This window comes from Trematomus bernacchii, unplaced genomic scaffold (assembly GCF_902827165.1).
Source record: "Trematomus bernacchii unplaced genomic scaffold, fTreBer1.1, whole genome shotgun sequence".
NCBI lineage: Eukaryota > Metazoa > Chordata > Actinopteri > Perciformes > Nototheniidae > Trematomus > Trematomus bernacchii.
This window is the reverse complement of record NW_022987662.1, coordinates 1,191,000-1,215,365: the sequence shown is the minus strand read 5'-3', so window position 1 is coordinate 1,215,365 and position 24,366 is coordinate 1,191,000. Positions and strand designations below refer to the sequence as shown.

At 39.0% G+C, this 24,366-nt stretch overlaps 1 protein-coding gene and 6 non-coding genes across 7 annotated transcripts; 5 read left to right on the top strand and 2 right to left on the bottom strand.

The window, feature by feature from the left end:
• Window positions 1-1,450: 1,450 nt before the first annotated feature.
• tmem214 (transmembrane protein 214) lies at window positions 1,451-18,924 on the top strand. Its single transcript, XM_034135613.1, has 17 exons — window positions 1,451-1,739; window positions 7,533-7,726; window positions 8,677-8,827; window positions 9,003-9,137; window positions 9,985-10,067; window positions 10,226-10,331; window positions 11,230-11,311; window positions 11,635-11,736; window positions 12,076-12,217; window positions 13,298-13,389; window positions 14,544-14,592; window positions 14,765-14,872; window positions 14,970-15,087; window positions 16,116-16,212; window positions 16,368-16,536; window positions 16,642-16,793; window positions 17,860-18,924. The coding sequence occupies exons 1-17, from the start codon at window positions 1,580-1,582 to the stop codon at window positions 17,984-17,986; spliced, it is 2,067 nt and encodes a 688-aa protein (XP_033991504.1). The 5' UTR covers window positions 1,451-1,579; the 3' UTR covers window positions 17,987-18,924.
• Window positions 18,925-20,502: 1,578 nt separating this feature from the next.
• On the top strand, window positions 20,503-20,590 carry trnay-gua. Its single transcript is given in 2 exon segments — window positions 20,503-20,539; window positions 20,555-20,590. It is a non-coding gene; the product is annotated as a tRNA-Tyr (tRNA).
• A 508-nt stretch (window positions 20,591-21,098) lies between these two features.
• Window positions 21,099-21,171, top strand: trnaa-agc. Its single transcript has one exon. It is a non-coding gene; the product is annotated as a tRNA-Ala (tRNA).
• Window positions 21,172-21,528: 357 nt separating this feature from the next.
• Window positions 21,529-21,601, top strand: trnaa-agc. The gene has a single exon. It is a non-coding gene; the product is annotated as a tRNA-Ala (tRNA).
• An 847-nt stretch (window positions 21,602-22,448) lies between these two features.
• Window positions 22,449-22,521, bottom strand: trnaa-agc. The gene has a single exon. It is a non-coding gene; the product is annotated as a tRNA-Ala (tRNA).
• A 752-nt stretch (window positions 22,522-23,273) lies between these two features.
• Window positions 23,274-23,346, top strand: trnaa-agc. Its single transcript has one exon. It is a non-coding gene; the product is annotated as a tRNA-Ala (tRNA).
• Window positions 23,347-24,217: 871 nt separating this feature from the next.
• trnaa-agc lies at window positions 24,218-24,290 on the bottom strand. The gene has a single exon. It is a non-coding gene; the product is annotated as a tRNA-Ala (tRNA).
• Between the last annotated feature and the right edge of the window lie 76 nt (window positions 24,291-24,366).

The following is a 24,366-nucleotide window of genomic DNA, read 5'->3' as shown; positions in this document are numbered from 1 at the left end:
TTTCTCCTTAATCAGGAGCAGTTTTCTATCACCGTGCCAATAACATCACAAACACACACTTATAGCAGGGCCTGGCTATATGAGTATATGAACATATGAATTTGTTGACACTTGGATATTGCTATAATATTGTAGGGTTTCTAATTTCAAAACATACTTACACAATGAGATAAAACAATTATAATAATCATAAGTAATGTGAATATAATGACTAAGTGGGTAAAGACACATAATACACAATTTAAAAACTTGAAAAAATACATATCTTAATATTCCGATATTCAGAATAGAAGAAAATATCTTGTCTCATATCACAAAATATAAATATAAAATGTATATATTGTCCAACCCTTGTAGTGTAACAACAGGGATGTTAAATCTAGAGAGAAATGATTTTTACTTGAAACCTGTTTTGGGACCAAGAGAGAGGTGTATTGTCAAGTAAACAAAATTACATAAGATACATATTGACACAGTGAGATGTCCATTGTGGTCATTGGTTAAGCTTCAAGGAGGTTTTGAAAGAGATCCAGGATGTTCGCGCCAAACACTGAGAAACTGCAGCCAAAATCACCGTCTGCTCCCCAGATCCCAGCCATCCTTTATAGTTTAAATAGACGTGGCACTGGTTAGAGATGGAGCCAACAACAGAGAGCACACAAGGACGACATGAATCCATTTCTAGTTATTCATTAAAGAAAATTGGTAATCAATCGGCAAATCATCAATAATTTCAGCTAAAGGTCGGGCTGGAAGAAGCTCTTCTGTAGCATATGATTTGTATAAGCACAATTGCTATTGTTTGTATCTTGCTTGACTTAAAGAACTTACTACATTTGAATATAATTCACAATATGTGCAGTATATTGAAGACCCAAGTGGAGAGCTATGCAGCTTTTAAAAGAGGTAGTGTTGAGCAGAAATGTGCAAAATATAGAGGATTGTGCAGGGTTCACAGTATAAAAAAGGTTTGCTTGCATGATGTGTCAATATAAGGGTTTGTTAGGACTCTGTTGGGATCCCACACCTTGATGAGAACAGTAAATAAATCAAATCAAAGTTTATTTATATAGCCCAATATCACAAAACACGTTAGTCTCATAGATTAACAGGAATGAAAGTGCTAAAAGATTAATACAATTACAAGACAGACAGAGAGTAAAATATCTAAAATACAAAAAAAACACAATAGAAACAATACAATAAAAGGTCTTAAAATGTAGGACTCAGGATGCCAACATAGGGTAATCTTAAAAAATACAATGAATTATGTATTATTTGTGGTTATGTGTGTATTAGTTTTGAGGGGAGGTCAAATGTTCTTAAATCATCATGTGTGAGATGAGAACCCTTTAATGAAATGTCGAATTTTTTTTCGATATAAATGCAGACGTGTTTGAATCTGAAGGTAACGGTTTGAACCGGTTTTTGAACGCATCACTCTGACGTCACGCCGACCAAAGAGACGTGGCAGGCGGAAGGTTAAATGATCCGAGCTGTTTGAGTCGTCCTGTTTCATTCAGCAGGAGGAAGGAGTCGCATAACTTTAGAAAAACGACCCAGTATCAGGACTAAAAACATGGCTTCGAACAATGGCTCAGCTGGTAAATGGGAGGTGGTGAAGAAAGGGAAGAAAAATACAAGCGCAACCGGAGGAGGAGGCAAGAACCCGAGCGACAAGAAACCCGGAGCCGGTGGACGGAAAGCCCTGGGAGAATCTAACATCCTGGCATCCAGACGTAAGTGGCCCCAATAGCTGACCCATTTACCCCACAGAAGTAGTTCAAATAAGACAAAAAATGTGATACTAATGGAGCTCAATAATCTCTTTCATGTCCGTGCCTTAAAGGTTATGATAGTCATGGAAACGGGGTCTTAACGGTTATGATATTCATTGAAACGGTCTCTTAACGGTTACGAGAGTCATGGAAACGACGTCTTAACGGTTATGATATTAGTAGAAACCGTCTCTTATCGGATATGATAGTCATAGAAACGGTGTCTTAACGGTTATGATAGTCATAGAAACGGGGGAGAATTAAATGGATTCTCATAGCTGTCAACTGATTTGACCTGCTAGCTTTAGCATTAGCATCACGCAGTAAAGCTACTTCCTGCGTGCACAATTTTGTGTTGTCTAATTCTACCATTTAATGTGAGTGGCTGTATTTATAACTTCTCTGCTGACATAATCATTTTTAAAATAAAAGCTTACTGGCCTTTCTGGGCAATGTCGTTATTTCACATAGAGCTAGAAGGGATAAAAAGTGTTGCAGTTAGCTTGCTAGCAGTGTGTCAACAGGAGCAACGTCATCACTGAGGAGCTGCTTCTCCTCTGAAGCTTGTGGTAGCAGATATGGGACCTTTTGGTATTTTTGCTGCTGTTACATTTTTGTAAAGGGTGCTGTTGTTGCGTCGTAATTCAACAGTGTAATGTCAGGCTAATGACTTGGGCATCCCCTTTTTTCCACTTGGCCTAAAGGAACAGCTGTCAGTGCTGAATCATCAATGTATTTTAGGATTTTTCAGGATACCCATTAGCTGATGCAGAACTACAGCTGCTTTTCCTTGGGGTTCACACAAAAATAACTACATGATAAGACAGTTTATTTGGTTTTTCAGAAAAAAAAAAAACATTCTAATAATAATCTGTGATTAATAAAATACATGCGTGGTGTGGTGTTGTAATAAAGATATACTTGACAGACTGATATGAGAAATCAGAGGGTTTTTTACTTTATTATTACATCATTTTTGAATTATAGGCTTGAATACACTTAGCTAAAGCATCAAATCCCTTGTAAACCCCCTTTTTAAAGTATAAGGATGGCAATATTCCGTTTTTTTTTTTTAAAGAAAATATTTGATTATCATGATGACATGTAACTTGCAGTTTGTGTAAACACAGCCTGATATAATCTATTTCTTATTTATCATTACAAGTTTACCTGTTAATCAAAATGAAACACAAACACTTGCCACAGTTCTGTGACAGGTCTAGAGCAGGGATCAAGACTGGATTAACAATTTGGTAAATTGGGGAACTGACCCTCAGTCCCAGAGATCCAGGGGCCCCAAAAGCCCAGCCTTACTGTATGTAAATCAGTTTGAGACCACCACAAACAAAGCACAACATCAGCTGATGGTCAGCATGATGATCAGTTAAGAGGACTCATGGGTGATTACCTGAAGCCCTGTCTTGAGTGGAGCATATGTTAGAATCCATTTTGTGCTTAAAACATTGCAAATCTGTAAATGAATGTGTATTATCAAATGATCACACAGTAGACCTGGAGCCAGGACAGGTATGTTCAGAGAGTGGGAAGGAATGTGGTGGTTGAAAAGAGCTAATCAACTTATTTCTACACTTATAGAGAGGCGAAGTCCCTCCCTTTCCGGGGGACCTCCATGGGACCTTATTCGGAAAAATTATGTATTGAAGTCAATGGGGAGAGAAAGATTATCTTTCGATTCCGTTTGAATTGTGCCAAGAATTACACATATGATGTTTGTCAATTTAAAAGATAATTTTGCAATTCAAAAAAATAAAAATGTGTCTTAAAACTGTGAAGTAACACTTTTTTTTTGTGTGAAACCGCTCAATGAACTACATCTCCCGTCTCGCACCACACACCAAGACGGCCGTCACGTTGGCACATTTCACTTCTTTCTTTCAGAATGAGGCGAAAAGTATTAAAAGAGGTGAAAATCACTACAAGTCTGGGCATGTTGAGAGCTGTACATACACACAAGGGGAGTTAGTCGGTTCCGTAAGAGCCAGCATGCGGGACCGGGATTCTGGGATTTGTAAAGTTTCTAGTTGCGTATTTTTCATAGTCTTATATTTCAACAGTTTTACGACAAACTGTGACTTTTTTGACATGGAAATTATTTTTTAAGATTGACAAACATCATATGTGTAATTCGTGGCACAATTCAAACGGGATCGAAAGATAATCTTTCTCTCCCCATTGACTTCAATACATCATTTTTCCGAAATAAGGTCCCATGGGTAGGAAGTAGATGGGCGTGACTTCGCCTCTCTATAACTACACTGTAGCTATGTACGAATGACAATAAAAGCCTTCACTGTGACACGTTACTGTGTGATGATTCAGTATGGCCTAATTCAAATGAAAAACCTTTAATGGATTGATTGTTTTGTATTCATTACATTCAGTAAACCTGGCAAAAACTGTCTGTATTTACCACACCCTCTCTTTGCAGCACATTTTAATCTTCCTTTTCCACCGCTATTTGTTTACGCACCAGTTTTATCAGAGAATCAGCCGGTCCAAAGTCTGTCTGATCACAGTGACCGTGACCGTGTCAGTTTAAAGGTGATTTTAAGGTTTTATTTCGAACAAATAATTTCTCTTTTTGGCAAATGCTTTTAAACTCTTCAACGACTACAGTTCTTATGTGAACTATCTTAACATTTCTAGTATTGACTTATTGTAACCAAGCTAATACTTTTCTCAGAAACTAACCATGAGCTTTACCAGAAAGAATTAGATAAATACTGAAATATTAGTTATTTAGATTAATTAACTTAAATGCCTACAACACTTACATGCGTAATATAGAGAAAGTAAAATATTCACAATATCTCTGACCAAATACCTAAATATTGCAACGGTTAACAAATATAAAATAAAAGTGAGATAACGTAACCAAGACTAGGAACATCACTCAGATAAGGCAGTCTAGGAACCTTGATTATTTACTCCATCTTCCCTCTTAATATTCTTTATCTTTCTAAACCTGTCAGATTTTACGTGAATTATTGCAAAGCATCATATGCACAACTTCCCCTTGAGAAGGTCATATTTACGACGGGTGATTTGAAACTTAGATTTAACTTGTCACATGTCCAGACAAGTTCTAGGATGTCTGACCACAGCTCTGGTTTCAACAGAAGAGATTAAGTGCAGTCCAACACGTAGGTTTACAAGCCACATACTTTGAAAGGACCCTAACTTGAGAAGATGACAAAAACAGACGTCATTCAAACCGTTATTGTTGGTTTATTAAATGTTATGTTTAGTTCAATTCATTTTATGCATAACAGTTACATAGAAGCATTTGTTGGCATGAAAGTCTCAGGCTCCCTCAACATGTCCCCAAGATATTGAAGTGACTGTTGTTTGGTATATATTGATTGTTGTGTTGTTATCTTAATGTGTGCATATGTATAAATGTGTCTGTTGATTGTGTATACAGTATATAGGATATACATATTTTTATATATATTTGTATTTTTGTATTCAGGATTGTGGGAAAGGGTATTTCGATCTCTCTGTCTGTACACACAAACTGAACGATTGACAATAAAGTTGACTTTGAACACCTAATTAAATATGCAATCTTGCAAGTAAAAACAAGCAACACAAGCCTTGCTGTTGTTGAGAAATATCTGAAAGGGGTTTGCTCTGTGTCTATATGTGAAGAATCCTGTCAGCTATTCTTCTGCTGGTGTGAAAATCCATTCCCAGTCCACCCACCCTGTGAGAGGGCCATGTTGGGTGCATCTACTCAGATTACACCCCAGCAGACCACCAAGACCCTCTGCTTACAGACACCAAAGCTGCCACCAAAATCCGCCCCTCATTCACCCGGTTCACTCAAGTGCTCGACAAATATCCTAATCGTTTTTTTTAAGGTTGCTTGAGGGAGGGGAGGGGGGGGTGGGGTGAATTTAGTACAGTGATTGTGTCTGTCCGTCTTTGATGATGACTCAATGTAGACATGACGCTTGAAGAAGTGGAAACCTTCTCTGATTTATGGTTCATAGACGCTTTCATGGAAATGGTCATATTGATTTGATGAATATATTTTCAACACCAAAACATTGTTAAACGCTGTTCTTGTTTAGTCTGGCCTAAAACCATTAATATAGAACAAAGCCGTTGAGTACTTTCAAAGTATCTCAAAACCACTTATTTCTTTCCCAACTTTGATTGTTCGTTTTTACTTTTTTTTTTAAGTACATCAAGTAAAGAACGATAGTAAGGTGTCAGCAAAAAATAACATTATAGAGGTGTGTGTGTGGTTTTGCATGTGACTGGTTTTGAGTAAGAAATTCTATAGCAAACAACTAATTTCACAGTTTCAACACACTGCTAAAATGATCATTTTAGAGCGAACATTATATTGATTTCCTTTTTAAATACATAATATCACATAGTGTACATCTCATCAAGTACCGCTTCCAATTGAGGGAAATCAGTCTGTTGGCTAAAAGATGTTCATTAGCAATGCCAGTTGACTGTGTCCTTCCAATTAAGATGATTGTACTCACACTTGGTAACAACTATGGATTTAAGAGGCTTTTGGTCCATTGCTCTTTCAAGTATATTTCATAGGGCAGAATCTCAAGGTTACTACTAAATGAATTCATTCTAAAGGAGATCATTATAGTCCTGGTCCTGGAATTGACTTGTAATTTAACTTGGGTCAGAGCACATATGTTTAAAGCTGTCATTTACATATTTAACCATTTCCCAGTCTTCAGTAGAGTGGCCTCATGTGTTCCCTTGTTTACTGTATGCAGCAGGTCCTCATGTCAAGAGCTGCTGCTGCTGGAAATGATTGACTTCCTGACACGCGTATGGATATTTGTTTTCAGTATTAATAGACGTGAACACCTTGGTCAGCTTACCTCATTACTCAGTCTTTCAGTACTTTCCTCACTGTTAAACTCTGGTAATGCATACTAAGCCGTGCAATCCAGACCTAACAACTGGCTTCAGTGTTCAGTTCAGGGAAGTGAAAAGTTATCCTGCCTCAACATTTGAATAGGGAACTGAATCCAGGGTGTGATGAAACGCTGCGTCACAGCCCTGTGTTGTACCGACGCTGACCAGATATAGATTTAGGTTTGTCAGCAGCCTGTACAGCTGAATGATCCGTGAACAACTGGTGAGCTCTGCCAACACAGACTGAAGTGTGTGGGTAGGTCTGACTGGGACTCCTGTGTGCAGCTGCGTGGCGTTAAATACTGTACATGTCTGTGCTGCGTGAGTTACTGTAGCATTGTTATGGAGCTTCATCTGAAAGTTCTGCAGAAGATTTGTATACCCAAGATTGTGTTTGTTTAGTAGTCTAATATAGGCTTAAAATATTTGGTCTTTGCCAACTTATTAGACGGGTCAATCTCTCATATGTGCTTAGTTCAAGTGGAAGTTGTTTACAAATCGGCTCCTAAAACAGGGGAATACTTGAAGTGCTGCTGGTGCTTAACTCTATTCCTTCGTGGATTGTAATAAGTGTTGCATGAATTTCGTCCTGGATAATAACAGCGTATTATGCAAGTCATAGAGGGAGGGAGGACGCACTGAATGCGAGGGGAGGGAGCCACAGGCAGGGGACGGCAATGGTTTCATGGATTAACTTCATTATCAGGACACGGGTTTGCATATGAAGAAACTGTTGGAGACCATAGAAAATGCTTTCGCTGCATTTAAAAAAAACTAAGCGAAGTAAAGAAGCACATATCTCCACGCGTCTTAGTTTCCCTTGTTTCTTTTCAGCTCCCCTGAAGATGTCTGAGACCATTTATGACAGCTTTGAGAAGATGGCAAAGAAACAGAACAAGGAGCAGGTTCCACCACCAGCCGAGACGGAAAATAAGAAACCCTCCTCGAGTAAACCACCCAAGAAACCCCAGCCCATCAGCCCAGTCAGCCACGCAACTCGCAAGACCCTCGAGGAATCTTTCAAAACCGTGAGTAATGCACACACACCTCTTTACTATCTCATCTTGACAGCCTTTGAGACATTGAAATGTAGCTTTTATACAAACTTAAAAGCTGAAAATGTGTATTTCTTGCAGTTAAATAGAAGCAATTATTAAACTATTTTTAAAGATTCTGCTAAATATTCCCTGGTGAATGATTTGCAGCTGTTATGAATGGTGCCTCATTAACACCTGGTACCCTCCCCATCTCAAAGGTCCAACTCTCTAATGATAATGTGCTAATGATGTTACAGCGGATAGACGCCCATAGAGTTTTGCAGATGAGTGCAATGGTGCTGTGTTGGAGTAGGGACAGGGAAAGTAACAAATAGTTAACCTGTTATTTAAAAATGCCATGTAGGGGAGCTTTAGTCATGTGTTTCCATGAACCAACTGTCTTTCCACCTCCATAAAAAAAGATATCAAGGGAAGCATGACCATGCCATAATTCACTGCTGTCGTGATCCCTCTTATAAATGATACCACGCTAACTATTTCACTGTAACTGCTTGTGGCTTTTAGCACACATCTTTGTAACTGTTTTTGCAATAGTGCTCTTTTGCATAGAAAGCATTTCATCCTTTGAAGGCGCTTAGACACTCATACAGTGTTTTTTGGTCTTATTTGTACAGTTTTAGTGGCTACAAAAGCTGTGCAATCCTTTTGTAAATCCCCTCTGTGTGTGATTTTTGCCTTAAAACTATGAATTTGTAGCAAAACCTGATTTATTTATCATCCTCACAACAGAACTGGACAGATGAAACAATGTTATTGACTTTGCAGAAGCTATAAATAACTCCATCCATACACACACAATCAATGCTGCATTGTAGCATCTTCCAAGTTGAACATCACATGCTGAAACCCACTTTGCATAATGGACCGGTTGTTTCTCCGTGTACAGCCTTAAATGTTTCTCTTCCTTGTTGTCTTTGTAGTTGGATGTTGGGGACCTCAAGCAGCAGTTGGCTCGCAGTCAAACTCTGTTCCCAGAAAACCCTTCAGTGTGGGTCAAAGACCTGGCAGGATACCTCAACCTCAATTTGACTGCACCAGAGAGCGAGCCCACGCTCAGCAGCTACGCTCACGGTCAGTCAAACTCAGGATTTAAAGGCGGAGTAAAGATCACCACACACTCAATATATCCCTTTAGGACTTATTTTGACTTGAGTTTATTTGTACAAAACAGTCTGACGTGAAACATTTCTGCAGGACAATTAAAAAAAATTGTATGAATCCAACTTTTTTTGTTTCTGTCCCCCAGACTACCCATACTGCCTTGCAGGAAAAGAGCTGAAGACTGTGATTAAAGCCCTCATCGGACGCTGCAGTGACATTCTGCCAGATTTCTTGGACCACTGTGTTTATACGATGCTCAGGGAGATGGACAGACAGTCAGGTGGGTCAAAGAGAAGTGGAAGTGGTTTGTGCTGTGGATCAAAACATAAGGGATGTGGTTATAACAGTTTAAAATACCTTCAGCCATAAATATCTCTCCTCTCTGCCAGTCACTGCTGACAACAGGACGGTGATGTCATGTATAGTTATTTAGTTCACTCACATAATTGCAACATGACACCACAGTAGATCAAATGTATGATATGTAGCACTATCAGAAAGTTGCTATCAGAAACAATGCCCGACTGTTTTGGACGTAATATGGTCGGTGTTGACATGAGCATCGCTAACACTCAGAGCTAACCTGTACTGGACAGAGCATGTGTGTGAAGAAGCAGGATATAAAAAGGAACTCACCAGTAGCTGCCGGGTCCCACATGAGCTCAGCCCCCTCCTTTTTTATTTTTTATACATTTTTATTTTTTTGTAAAGCTTTATACCCCAAATCAGCACTTTTGAAACAGGAAGTGAAATAGAGGGATATGAGGCATGGCTAGAATGGGTGATCGGTTTGGTATTTTGAGCAAAACACTTCATAGACATGTTTTTTATATATCTGAGACCTATGCTATTGCCTAAAAATAGCATGATAGGTGACCTTTAAATCATCACAATTTGATTACATGAACGTTTTTCATCCTGATTTGATTTGGTCAATTGTGTTAAATCTTTCTATATTTAGTCTCAGTCCTGTGTTAAAACTAGTTGATGATAGTTTCATTCAATAAGAACTGTTGAAAAAGGCCAATAACATGGTCAATTCATAGTTTATGCTGGTCAATATATATAAAGCACCAGGGTCACAATTAAAGAACTGACAAGAAACGCCTTTCTCTCTTTGTCTGCAGGAGAACCTCTTCACGGCTACAGAGTTTGCATCCAGGCGATCCTGCAGGACAAACCCAGGATGGCGACACAAAACCTGCCAGAGGTGAGTGTGTCCTTCAGTCCACTGCTCTAAAACAACTTTAATGAAGTAAAAGTACAAATAAAACAATTGCTTTCCCTTCTGAAAACGTGTCGATTGTACTGGGGATTTCTTTGCAATATAATGTTGAACTTTCTATTCTTCTTGTCGGCCTTGTCTAGTATTTGGAGTTACTGCGATCCGTTCAGAATCGTCCAGTGAAGTGTTTGACCATCATGTGGGCTCTTGGCCAAGCTGGATTTTATGACCTCAGCCAGGGACTAAGAGGTAACACTCACACACACACACACACACTCACACTCACACTCACACTCACACTCACACACACACACACACTCCTTTAAATATCTAGACAGTGTTTCCACATTTTTTCCACTCCATTAGTCCCAGCCTGTGTCTCCCCTTTCTCCCACTTTCCCAACTAAATGTGCTGACATCAATTCTGTGTTCAAATTACATGTCACTTGTTAGACACATTTATCCAAATGAAGCAACAGTGCACATTTAGAGCAGCAACACATCCACTGACAGACATCTGTGAGCTCAAACTCTGGGCCTGGTCTTTACTGACTCCAAGATGTGGGTGGCAGAGAGTGGGAGGGCAAATATTCTTTAAAGATTATATAACAACCTCCTTCTACAAAATAAAATGATTGAGTACATTTCGATTTACCCGAGGCAAGAAAAGACGAGCGCCGTCGACTCAAGTTTACTTAGGTTCAAGTACAAAATGTCCTTCGTGTTATCTTGATCTTAGTATAAATAATTGAATAGCCTCGCTAAAATGTGATGGATAACTATATTCAGCAACACTGTAATCTTGTTTAAGCAACCCAAGATGTTCCTGTCTGAGCCCCACACTCTGATACTGATCTGATATTGAAATATTTCCAGTGGGATATGCAATAAAGTAGGCAACATTAGCTCTTATAATAGGGACAGTAAATGTCACGAGATAACGATTACAGCGGAGTGTATTTAAAGTTACAGACTTGTGACTTGATGATTTGATTTTCCTTTCATAAGATATAAGTGCCATGTTTTTCTCCTGCAATTGCTCCTGGCTTTTTAAAATTGAAGTCCGAAAAGGCAGGCTGTTGACACGTTTAAGGCAGGAACTTAAAGGCCCTGTGATGTTAATGAACTTCGTTATTTTGTGTTTCAGTGTGGCTGGGCATCATGCTTCCTGTGCTCGGAGTGAAGTCCTTGTCTTCATATGCCATCGCATATCTGGAGAGACTTCTCCTGTAAGTCTTCCTGACATATATATTGCTGATTTATTCGATTTTCCCTTAGGTCATGTCAAATACAACAAATACCTTTTATTTTTATTACACGAAGCTACAATTAAAATGTTAAGTGCGACAACCAAATATATTCTTTCTTGGGTAAAATGTCAATTACTGTTTGACTTTACTTTCAATGCCCTTTGAATGCATTTACTACAAATTCTTTAGGCTTTTAACAGTTTGGGTATACTTTGTTAAAGTGAACATTGCTTTTAATGTGTGACTAAATGAATCTATGCCATTACACCTAAATGTGTGCTAATTGTTCTCTTTCTCCCCAGACTTCATGCCAACCTGACAAAGGGATTTGGCATCATGGGGCCCAAAGAGTTCTTTCCTTTACTGGATTTCGCCTTCATGCCCAAGAACGCCCTGTCATCAGGGTAAATGTAACACAATGCAAACAATGAAACCCAGTCACATCATTTTCACATTTACAGATGGTTGTGAATTATCCTTGATGCCTAGCCTCAAATACTTAATCAAACAACCACAAGGCTATCTTTGGAGAAAATGCCTTTTGGTCTTGTTACTTATCCCATTAGGCCATTATCCCAACAGTTTCCACCTGAATAGTTACCATTCATATCTCCATAAAACAGGTGACATCCATCTCAAATGACAGGCACATTTGAATGTGTCATCAATAGCTTGGTTGTTGTTTTTCTGACAGTGACTGTTTTCGTTAAGTGATAAAGTAACATGTTTTGTTTTGTGTTCAGTCTGCAGGATCAGCTGAGGCGTCTGTACCCTCGACTCAAGGCCCTCGCATTCGGAGCCAAACCCGAGAGCACATTACACACATACCTGCCGTCATTTCTGTCCAGGGCCACACCACACTGCCCAGATGATATGAAGAGAGAGGTAACACACACACACACACACACACACACACACACACACACACACACACACACACACACACACACACACAGATCTTCTGCTACAGTAGTCTGAGGGTGCTTTAGTTCAGTGCTGTAGCATAAATGATACTGACGAGCGACCTATTATACGCTATGTTGTTAATAGTAGAATTATGGTGGCCTGTGTCAAAAAAAGTCAAGATAACATATCTGCAAATGCCTCAGCTTGTAGGGGAATTACTCTGAAAAAATGATTTTAAAAATGAAAATGTGTGTAACCACTAGGGCTGTATCCGAATATTCGGTCGTTGGCCCACTATTCGGTTTCCAATTTCGTTATTCGGATATTCTTTTTTTTTGGCAGCCACATCTCCAATATCAACGTAAGAGCTTGTGCCTCTTCGGGGGGTGCTAACACTTAACTATAAACGTTATCCTTTACTTTCTCCGTCTTTATATGTAGGCCTAGATATTACTTTTCTCCGTTAATCTCTGCTCCTTTTGTCCGTCACGTTGTTTCCATAGCAACAACAACTTCCTGTCAACAGCGCTAACTCTCCTTCAAAATAAAAGCATGTCCATACAAAATAGGAAGCCAAGCCAAATTACACTTAAGACATATATAATATACAACTGCAACGAAAGTAACAAACACAATGCAATATCCTTTTCAATTTCAAAGAACATAAAATGGGTTATTTACATTAACAAATAACTATAAAACAACAGTACTGTAGAATAACCAAATGAATGCCTTGAATAAACCGAAATACACGTGTTGAAGCGCGCGCCGAATATCAGAATATTCGCTGCTGATTAATACCGAATATCCGGAGCCCGAAAAATGGTATTCGGGACAGCCCTAGTAACCACAGGTCAGCAACTCCAAGCCACTTTTAAAATGTTCTTTGGATTTCTGTTTCTCTGATCTCTGTGTTTAAAAATCAATCTGTCTAAACCAATATCGATTCTTAAAACATATTTTAGAGTAGGGTGTGATCTTGAGCTGTTTTCTGGGAGTTGAATATCACATCCTGCAGAGTTAAAGCTCTCTTTCTGTCTCTGTTGTGTTTCTCTGCAGCTGCTTGGCAGTATGACCGAGTGTTTGTGTGTGGATGTCCAGAGTCTGGGAGTGTGGAGGCAGCTCTACACCAAACACTTACCCCAGTCCAGGTGAGTCATTCAACATGAGAAATAGGGGTGCAACAACTAATCGACTTAATCAATTAAAATCGATGACCAAATTAGTTGCCAACTAATTCAGTCGTCGATTCGTTGGTGACGTCATTACCTGTGTTTTACACGCCGTTAAGCTCCAACGTTATCGGTCTTTTTATCGGTACAGGAGACATTTAAAATATATAGGTCATATGTATTATTGCTACATAAACATTATATCGCAGTTTTAGTGTCGCCAACTCCGTTTCTGATATTCAATAAGACTACAAAATGCGACTATGATGTATTGATCTCTCTCTCCCCCGCCTGTGTAAGAGGGGGCGGGGCAGTTTACACACACGCTCTGCAACATGCAACACACACACACACACACACGGAGGAGATGGCGGAGAGAACTAAGCGCTCTGAGGTGTGGTTAAATGTCTCGATGTGGACAATGCTCGTTACCAAAAGTGCAATAAGAGTTTAGTATCTAAGGGCGGTAACACGAGCAATTTGTCTAAACATTTAGCAAAAGTGCACCGCATCCAGACGTCAGGTGTTATGTATGCTAGCAGCAACACACAGAGTTAACTCAATTATACAAACATGGGTTACTGATTAGAGGGAACTGAGGTATTTATGTTGTTAAAGTTTCAGCTATTCTGTTTACAATTCTGTCATCACATTATTTAATATGATTTGTTAAAACATTGTTGTTTCTTTTGATGTGAAATATTATTTATTTAATTTAAATAATAAGCAATGTTAATTTTGTTCACAATTTTGTTTAGTTAATTTATAATATATGTATTTTTGAATCAAGTATTCATCTTTATTGTCTTCATTGTTAGTTTCCACATGCCTAAAACAACCTCAAGCTAAATCTAAAAGTCGATGGCTAAATAAGAGCGTTTGAGAAAGGCATAATAGTCCGAATAGTCGATTAATCGATTATCAAATTAGTCATTTGTTGCAGCCCTAATGAGAAATGGAAAGAAAACACAAAATGAAGACGCTCCGTGGCAAAAGCATATTAACCTATACGGTTTTTAAAGTAGTAATTGTAAATAAAAATGACCTTTTGAAGATTGACATTTGTGGATTTCAGCCTTTTAAAATACTGATAGATTAGGCTGACTGTTGGTTCTTCTTTCTTTTTTCTCAAGTCTTCTGTTGAACCATCTCGGGAAGTCCTGGAAAGTCCTGCCACCAAAGGTACGACCCCTCCTGCCACACTCATCTCCCTAGAGATAGTTTAATTAGAGCATTATGGCATGTTTCCGTTTTGAGAACAATATCAGTCCGTCTCGAAATGAAGAAAGCATCTTCTGGAAAACTCTCCTTTATGATATCTTTGTGTGTTTTGTGCTTTCTTCACTATCTTTAGCTCCGGAGCAACCTCGAAGAAACGATCCAGTCCTTCAGAGTGACCAATGAGGAGATGAAAGACACCGTTGAATGCCAGGAGCTTCAGGACTGCAATAACCTGTGCCAGGTGAGACAGACTGTCACTGTGTAACCTGAAACAATAAAGGTAGCTAACAAATACAATTGAGCATTATATTTGTCTGAGTGTTCCCTCGTGTCTCCAGAACCTGCAGGTGAAGATGCGCGGGCGTGGGTTCCCCTGGTCCAAAATGTTCATGGTTCTGCTCGTGTTTGCCGCCGGCTTCATCGCACACGACATCAGATCCCATGGCTCCTTCGCAGGTCAGTCTTGAGTTTATCGTTATTTTTATATATCAGAGCGTACAAAAATGGAACCATTGTCTTTTCATCGTCATGTGTTTGGCCCTGCATCTGTCTGTTTGTAATCTAAAATACTGGACCCATCAACCATGACCTGATGCTTTTATTTACGCTTTAAGTCATTACATTACATTACATTTAGCTGACGCTTTTATCCAAAGCGACTTACAATAAGTGCATTCGACCAAGAAGATACAAACTTGAAGAAAACAGAATCATATAAGTACATCAGGTTTCATAGAGCCAGAACATTTCAAGTGCTACTCGACTAGCTTTAGATAAGCCAGTCCTTTGTTAGTATATAAGTGCTTTGTGAGTATATAAGTGCTTTGTTAGTAATTCTATTGCTCGAAGTGGAGTCGAAAGAGATGAGTTTTCAGTCTGCGCCGGAAGATGTGTAAGCTTTCTGCTGTCCTGATGTCAATGGGGAGCTCATTCCACCATTTTGGAGCCAGGATAGCAAACAGACGTGTTTTTGCTGATGGGAACTTGGGTCCCCCTCGCAGTGCGGGTGCAGCGAGCCGTTTGGCCGATGCAGAGCGGAGTGCACGTGCTGGGGTGTACGGGTTAACCATGTCCTGGATGTAGGAAGGGCCAGATCCATTCACAGCATCGTACGCTAGTACCGGTGTCTTGAAGTGGATTCTAGCAGTTACTGGAAGCCAGTGAAGGGAGCGGAGGAGCGGTGTGGTGTGGGAACATTTAGGAAGGTTGAAGACCAGACGAGCCGCTGCATTCTGGATGAGCTGCAGAGGTCGGATGGCACATGCAGGTAGACCAGCCAGGAGGGAGTTGCAGTAGTCTAGGCGTGAGATGATGAGAGCCTGGACCAGAAGTTGCGTCGCTTTCTGGGTCAGGAGCATAGACTGTATATTTAAAGGACAGGAGGGGACGTATCCTCCTGATGTGGTAAAGAGTGTCGATTTCGAGTGTACTTTAATATTTCCTTCCTGTTTTTGAGGTCTTACAATGCGTGTTGTTTGTTTCAGAATCCACCACAGCCTTGCATCTGCGCAACACAGGGGTCACAGCCGTATCTCAGCAGGCCTTGAGCAAAATTAAAGTGTACTCATCACAGGGCTTCAGGTACGACCTCACACTCTTACATGCATGCTTATGTCATAACGTGCGTGTAAGTAAAGCAAGCATTAGACCAACATGTCTGTAACTCTTCCCTCCCACAAACTAATTGTCATCATTTGACTTCATGTTTTTATTTGGTGTTTCTGTATGTTCTGTAGCTGGTTGGAGACCAACACTCCTCATTATTACTCCGAGTGTGCTCGGGTTTTGGGGCCGCTGATGGACCAAGGCATGGAAAAGACAAAAACAGCAGCCATCTTCATCTCTGAAAACACAACGCAGTTTATCCTCTGGGTCAAAGAGAAGACGCCACAGGCCATCGATTGGGTAAGGAGAAACTGTCCCTTGATGTTTACCTCTTTGAATCCGAAGAGTTGTAAACAGTTGTATCGTATTTATTGAACTTGTGTGTTCCCTCTGTGTGTTCCTCAGGTGATCACCAACACTCCCGACAGCGTGTTCACGGCGTTGGCGTATCTGAAGGAGATGCTCCTCTCGCTCCATCAGAACTACATCCTGCCCGCGCTCGCCTTCATTTCTGAACTGCTACAGCGAGCGTGGACAAAGCTACAAGAGTCCTGCAGGTCAGTAACTTAAGATCCTCTTTTCACATTTAATTAAATGATTAAATGGCAGCTTCATCTCCAAATCCAAGCCTTACTTCACCCACTGTATGTTTTTCAAAAATGCTTTAAAATGACGGTCTAAGTGAGCAATACCTCTTTAATTATGAGAATTGAAGAAGTGAATCAATTAAATAGTTTCTATTCAAAATGTCAGTTATTTTAGGCTGGAGCCACACGAGAACGGTAACGGTCGTATCCGCTACAGTTCTCTATCATGCCACACGAGGCCGACAGGGAAACGCAGATAACGATAACGGGTCCCAAGGTGGGTAGATCTGCGGACGCAACGCTCTGGGGGGGCAAACGGCTCCATGTCTACGCCCTATAACGATCATTTTCTGATAATGATGACGCAATAGCCCCGCCTCTCCCCACCTCTCCTGCTCACCCCCGTGTCACCCGCGTTTTAGTATAGTGCAAAAAACTTAGTGGCAGATATGTAATCCAGGGTGTCCGCGGGGTCTTAAAAAGTATTAAAAGTTGATGAATCAATTTAGTGAAAATTAAGGCTATAAAAAAATTGCATTTTCCAAGGTATTACATTTTGTAGCTTGTTTTCAATAAGTATATAAATTGTCCAAAGAGGTTGTATTCTAAAGTGTGCCTGAATGTAATCATTGCGTAGGTGTGTAGTGTGATTCTGTGTAGTTTATTTATGGCATCCCGTTGGATTTGACGTCATCTGAACAGGACATCGCACGCTCACTGCTTGATAGCGCGCGAAGGTCCGTTTACGCCGGTTGTTAAACAACATCGTTATGGGGAAATGCAAGTTTGCGTCCAAATGGTTGGAAGATTAGGAGGAAGGACAATCAATACTGTATATAGTAAATGTGAGGTAAAGTGTGTCGCCAATGTAACCGGTTAAAACTCCAACCGGCAATGAGGTCTTAAAATGTATGGAAAGGGTCTTAAAAGGTTTTACATTTGACTTCAGGATTCCTGCATATACCCTGTAATTGCACGTTGGTTAGTTGAAGGACAAACCCTCAAACATTCCTTCCTGTTCTCCTCTCTCCTGCAGCGGCGAGGTTTCTGTCTCATGTCTGCAGGGCCACGCTCTGTCCTTCACCAACTCCACGTGGCAGCTGCTGCAACACACCACCTCGGCCATCAAGACGTGGGCTCAGGAGCTGCTGACACGAGCGTGATGACTTCCCAGACACAAAATACACACATGAAGTTATATACACACACACTGACCCAAAATGAGGCTGCCTCTCAAGCCGTGACTGGACACTGTGGGGTCAGACAAACAAACTCTCACTCAAAAGGACTCTTCCATCTTGTTTTGACTACATTTTTAAATCAGTTTGATGTTGTATAATATTTTTTTCTACCAATCTTTATGTCACTGCTGGACGCAGAGGTCTTCTCTCTCTCTCTCTGCTTCTCTATCTCTTTTTCTCTCTCCCTGAGTTTTCTACTGCAAATTTCAGCTGTTGCGTTAACCTTTTGGGTTAAACAGATTGTGTAATTTATAAAAGGTTTGTAGATGATTTATAAACCATTTTTATTTAAAAATATATAAAAGTGTTATGTAAAAAAACTTGGAAACGAGCAGGGAACCCAAAAAGATATTCCAGACAACTCAAAGCAGCTGCAAGCCTCATCAGCTTCATCACATATTATTGTCTGAGTCTGGGGTCAGTCAACCCTTCAACAAACCTGAATGTCTGTCCAATATGTAAAGCAAAAAATATTATGGGTAAAGGTCATATAAGTCAAGAAGAAGAAGAAGAAATCTACCTGCTGTCCTGTCTGTCCTGCACATCTTCTCATTGCTGCTTCGTCATCTTCCTACTGTTTCACTCGCCATCTGCGAAAAGCAGTGTACTCGTACTTGAAGGCTGATGATATTCTGTGTGTGTTTGTGTTTGTGTGGATCAACAAGCTTGTTCTAAATAACGGGATCATGTTAAAACCCGTGCCAACGTCTGCCCTGTACGGCAGGCTATCACTTAAGAATAATCCTAACATTTCTAACCAGCTCATTCACTAACCCTTAGCAAGATGTTAGGATGGATATGGCAATGACTAATGTCTTACTTTGTAATGTAAATGATTTATAATAAAGACTTCAACCTCACTGTGTTTTATCAGTTTCTCTCAAGGGAAGTCTCTTATTTTAAAGGGGACCTATCATGCAAATGCACTTTTTGATGTCTTTTATACATAAATATGTGTCCCCGGTGTGTCAGGGAACTCACGCAGTGTCAGAAAATAAAACCCTCTCTCTTTTCCTCCGTACCCAAATCTCTAAAAACTGGGCTACAACGGAGCTGATCCAGATTTGCGTCCGATATGACGTAATATCAGAAATGTAGGCTGGCTTTACACCCACGGCCCTATCAGAAACAATGCTATCAGAAACAATGCCCGACTATTTTGGACGTAATATGGTCGGTGTTTACATTAGCATTGCTAACACTCAGAGCTAACCTGTACTGGAGAGCATGTGTGTGAAGAAGCAGGAAATAAAAAGGAACTCACCTTGTGGTATAACCGGAAAGAGAGAAAGCCTTTGAGCTCCATACTGTTTCAGAAATAATCCTTGATAATCCATGATATGGCGTTTCATCACGGCAGTATTTAGTTTAGACAGTAGCTGCCGGGTCCCGCATGAGCTCAGCCCCCTCCTTTTTTATTTTTTTATCAAAGCTTTATACCCCAAATCAGCACTTTTGAAACAGGAAGTGAAATAGAGGGATATGAGGCATGGCTAGAATGGGTGATCTGTTTGGTATTTTGAGCAAAACACTTCATAGACATGTTTTTTATATATTTGTATATATCTGAGACCTATGCTATTGCCTAAAAATAGCATGATAGAAATCAGAAACATTTCTTAAAAAAAATAATGTAATTGTTCCTTTTCAACAAGAGGACATTCCCTGACAGACAAAAAAAATAATGAATAAATAATATGACATTTTGTTCAAATAAAAAGTATAATAAAAAACATTTTACATATTATAGATTCTCACCACAATGCCAAGATGTAGGTCACAGGAAACTGGAATGCTTGTACGGTCTCTGCAGCTCTCTGGGCTCCCCACTGTCTCAATTGATCCACACTGTGAATATGAGAAGGGAAGAATGAGTTTAATAAATGCGTTTTAGACAATAAGAAAATAAAATGTTAACTTTTAAAAGTGGCTCAGTTCCTTTAGATTGACAATATTAATATTGTATTCCTAATATCTCACGTATGGTATGAAGGTTTAATTTAAAAGAAGAATAGTCACCTTAAAATAAAATGGGTCTTTCAGTACATTTTGTTAATTTTGTTTTGAATTATTTGGCTAAAGTCAATGGCTGGTACTCCGTCCTCCCCCCTCCCATATAGGGGCCATGAATCTAGGCTAGGATCAAGTAAAGAAGATAGGCAATATTGAGTGCAAAGAAATAATGATTTAACGAGAATCCAGGGGGAAAATGTTGGTTACCATTAGCATCACACACCACAAATATAGTGATCCGTTCAAGCTGGTGGACAGCTACTAAATCAAATAACTTGTCATTGACGATATAAACTTAGTATTATTTATTAATACCTGTATTTATTCATACATTTATTTATTTATACTTATGATATGTTCCGTCTTCCATAGATTTTATCGTGAAAGCAGGAAATTGATGTCGTTTTGATGTCACCATGTCAGCCCCTTCGATAGCTCAGTTGGTAGAGCGGAGGACTGTAGAGTTGATCGCAAGAAATCCTTAGGTCGCTGGTTCAATTCCGGCTCGAAGGAGGTACCTTTTTAATTTTCGTTAACTTGAAAAAAGACGCCACCGAGAAAGTTAAATAAGCAGAATACGGTACTGCTAGCAAGTTAACGAAACACCTGTTAGCTATCTTCTCCACCTGTTTAAAATTAGCCTGATTTCCGTGTCAATTACAACAAATAGTGCCTTTAGAAATGCCACGTTTATTGTGTTTTATGCCGCTTAAATTTACGATAACATCTATATTTAAATTGTGCTTTAAACACGTTTAGCTAAAGTTACTATTCTGACGATCCTGCCAGGTAACATGCTTTTTACTCTTTAACCAAAGCACGTTTTACTTTAAACTTAATCCTATATTCTACCTTCCGCATCTAATGAATGACTCTGCTACTGGAGAGGTATTGTATATGTATTTCTACTTCACAAATATTAAGGATAACGTTTGCTTTTTTACTAATTCATGCATTATAAGCTTTAAATATACAGTCTATCATTATAAGTAGGACCAAAATCACTAGAGCAGTGCATCACGGGGGATTAGCTCAAATGGTAGAGCGCTCGCTTAGCATGCGAGAAGTAGCGGGATCGATGCCCGCATCCTCCAGATCACTTTTTCTCAACTGACTTAAAGATACGCTTTTCTAATCGTGGACTTGACTAACTACATTTTATACTACGGGTTGCCGCAAAAACGGTGTCAATAGGAAGATACTTAAAACGGAACTTTAACCAGAAACACATGACCCAGCTGACATCGTTTTTCTGGAGACTCTTTAGTTTAAAACCATGATGATATATCTGCAGACGGTGAGTAACTAGTCTTATTTCTAACAGTTTTAGTGCTGGGGTAATAATGTTCAATAAATATACAAGCAATATACCATTTAACTTATACTTTAAGGGTGTTTTCGATGTTAATATGTGTGTTTTTGATGTTACGTCACTGTTCCAAAGGCATAACGGGGGTTTAGCTCAAATGGTAGAGCGCTCGCTTAGCATGCGAGAAGTAGCGGGATCGATGCCCGCATCCTCCAGATCACTTTTTCTCCAGTCAATAGAATAAACAGGATAGACCTTATGGAAGAAGGAACATGACATAAAATGTTTAAATATCCTAATTCTGGGAATTGAAAAGAAAAGTGGTTCAAAGATGGATTCAGGTAACAGTAAAACAGGAAACTGTGTTGTCTGGGGATGCAACATGGATGAAAGAGAAGGATGAAAGGAATATTAAAAGGTTAGAAAACTGTCAAAATAACTATAATTTCACGGGAAGACTAGGGGTAGAGGAATGTGAGAATTTGGTTCGGGGTATTGTCAAATATCTGGAACAAACTCCCAGAAACCTGCAGGTCCGCTGCAACTCTGACTACTTTTAAATCCAGGCTGAAGACTTTCTTTTTCAAGCTGCTTTTAATTGAACTATTCACATCTCACACTGCACTGTAACTTTTATTCATGAACCTGTGTTATTCATGTTTTATTAGCTTTGCTTTTTAATGTTTCTAATGTGTTTTATGCTCTTAATGTCTTTCATTTTTGTAAAGTACTTTGAATTGCCTTGTGTTGAAAAGTGCTGTATAAATAAACTTGCCTTGCCTGAGCTGGATAAATAAATGTATGACTAAATACAGAAATACATGACTAAATACAGGAATATATAAAAGAATAAATACATGTGGAAATAAATATAGGAATAAATGAATACAAGAATATATAAATAAATGTATGAAATGTATTCATTTGTATTGTAAACTTTTATTTAATGAAAGCAAATGTTGTATTATTCTGTTTCCTCCATGTTTATTAATATATTTCCGGTTTTGTTTGTTTGTATCTGTTTTGGTTCGAGCATTTATTTATTTACACTATAAAGTGATCTGGAGGATGCGGGCATCGATCCCGCTACTTCTCGCATGCTAAGCGAGCGCTCTACCATTTGAGCTAATCCCCCAAGATGCCTTTAGATCAGTGACGTAACATCTAAACCACACATATGGAGCATACTTCCAGTTTAATTTACAGGATAGACCTTATTAGATATGGAAGAAGGAACATGACATAAGCTGGATAAATACATGTATGAATAAATACAGAAATATATAAAAAAATAAATACATGTGGAAATAAATATAGGAATGATTGATCTTTGATGGATTTATCTGCAGACGGTGAGTTACTAGTCAATCAATCAATGTTTATTTATATAGCCCAATATCACAAATGTTACATTTGTCTCAGTGGACTTCACAGTTTGTACAGAATATCAGTATGACAATACGACACCCTCTGTCCGTAGACCCTCACATCGTACAAGGAAAAACCTCCAGAGAAAAACCCCTCAGTTTAAAGGGGGAAATGGGAGAAACCTCAGGGAGAGCACCAGAGGAGGGATCCCTCTCCCAGGACGGACAGACGTGCAATAGATGCCGTGTGTAAATTGAAAAGATAATACATTTGCAACATAGGTCGACCAAATGTTTGGAAATGCATGTGTCTATAATAAGTCCTAGTCCTTTTTCTAACAGTTTAGTGCTGGGGTCACAATGTAATACAGTTTAAGAAACATACAAGCAATATACCATTTAACTTGTACTTTTTAGAGTACATGTGTCATATTATAAATCCAAAATCTCAATGTAAACTACTGCATGTTGGCTCGATATGTGTGTTTTTGATGTTATGTCACTGACTTGAAGGCATCTTGGGGGATTAGCTCAAATGGTAGAGCGCTCGCTTAGCATGCGAGAAGTAGCGGGATCGATGCCCGCATCCTCCAGATCACTTTTTCATTTACAGAATAGACCTTATTAGGTATGGAAGAAGGAACATGACATAAGCTGTTTAAATATCCTAATTCTGGGAATTGAAAAGAAAAGTGGTTCAAAGGTCAAAGATAGGTTCAGGTAACAGTAAAACAGGAAACTGTGTTGTCTGGGGATGCAACATGGATGAAAGAGAAGGATGAAAGGAATAGAAAAAGATTAGAAAACTGTCAAAATAACTATAATTTCACGGGAAGACTAGGGGTAGAGGAATGTGAGAATTTGGTTCGGGGTATTGTCAAATATCTGGAACAAACTCCCAGAGACCTGCAGGTCCGCTGCAACTCTGACTACTTTTAAATCCAGGCTGAAGACTTTCTTTTTGAAGCTGCTTTTAATTGAACTATTTGCATCTCACACTGCACTGTAACTTTTATTCATGAACCTGTGTTATTCATGTTTTATTATCTTTGCTTTCTAATGTGTTTTATGTGTTTTATGCTCTTAATGTCTCTCAGTTTGGTAAAGCACTTTGAATTGCCTTGTGTAGAAAAGTGCTGTATAAATAAACTTGCCTTGCCTAAGCTGGATAAATAAATGTATGAATAAATACAGAAATACATGACTAAATACAGGAATATATAAAAGAATAAATACATGTGGAAATAAATATAGGAATAAATGAATACAAGAATATATAAATAAATGTATGAAATGTATTAATTTGTGTTTCATTTGTATTATACCTTTTTATTTATCCAGTTAATCAAAGCATATTTGTATTATTCTGTTTAATCCTATGTTTATTTATATATTTCCGGTTTTGTTCATTTGTTTTTGTTTTGGTTCGAGCATTCATTTATTTATTTATACCATAAAGTGATCTGGAGGATGCGGGCATCGATCCCGCTACTTCTCGCATGCTAAGCGAGCGCTCTACCATTTGAGCTAATCCCCCAAGATGCCTTTAGATCAGTGACGTAACATCAAAAACACACATATGGAGCATACTTCCAGTTTAATTTACAGGATAG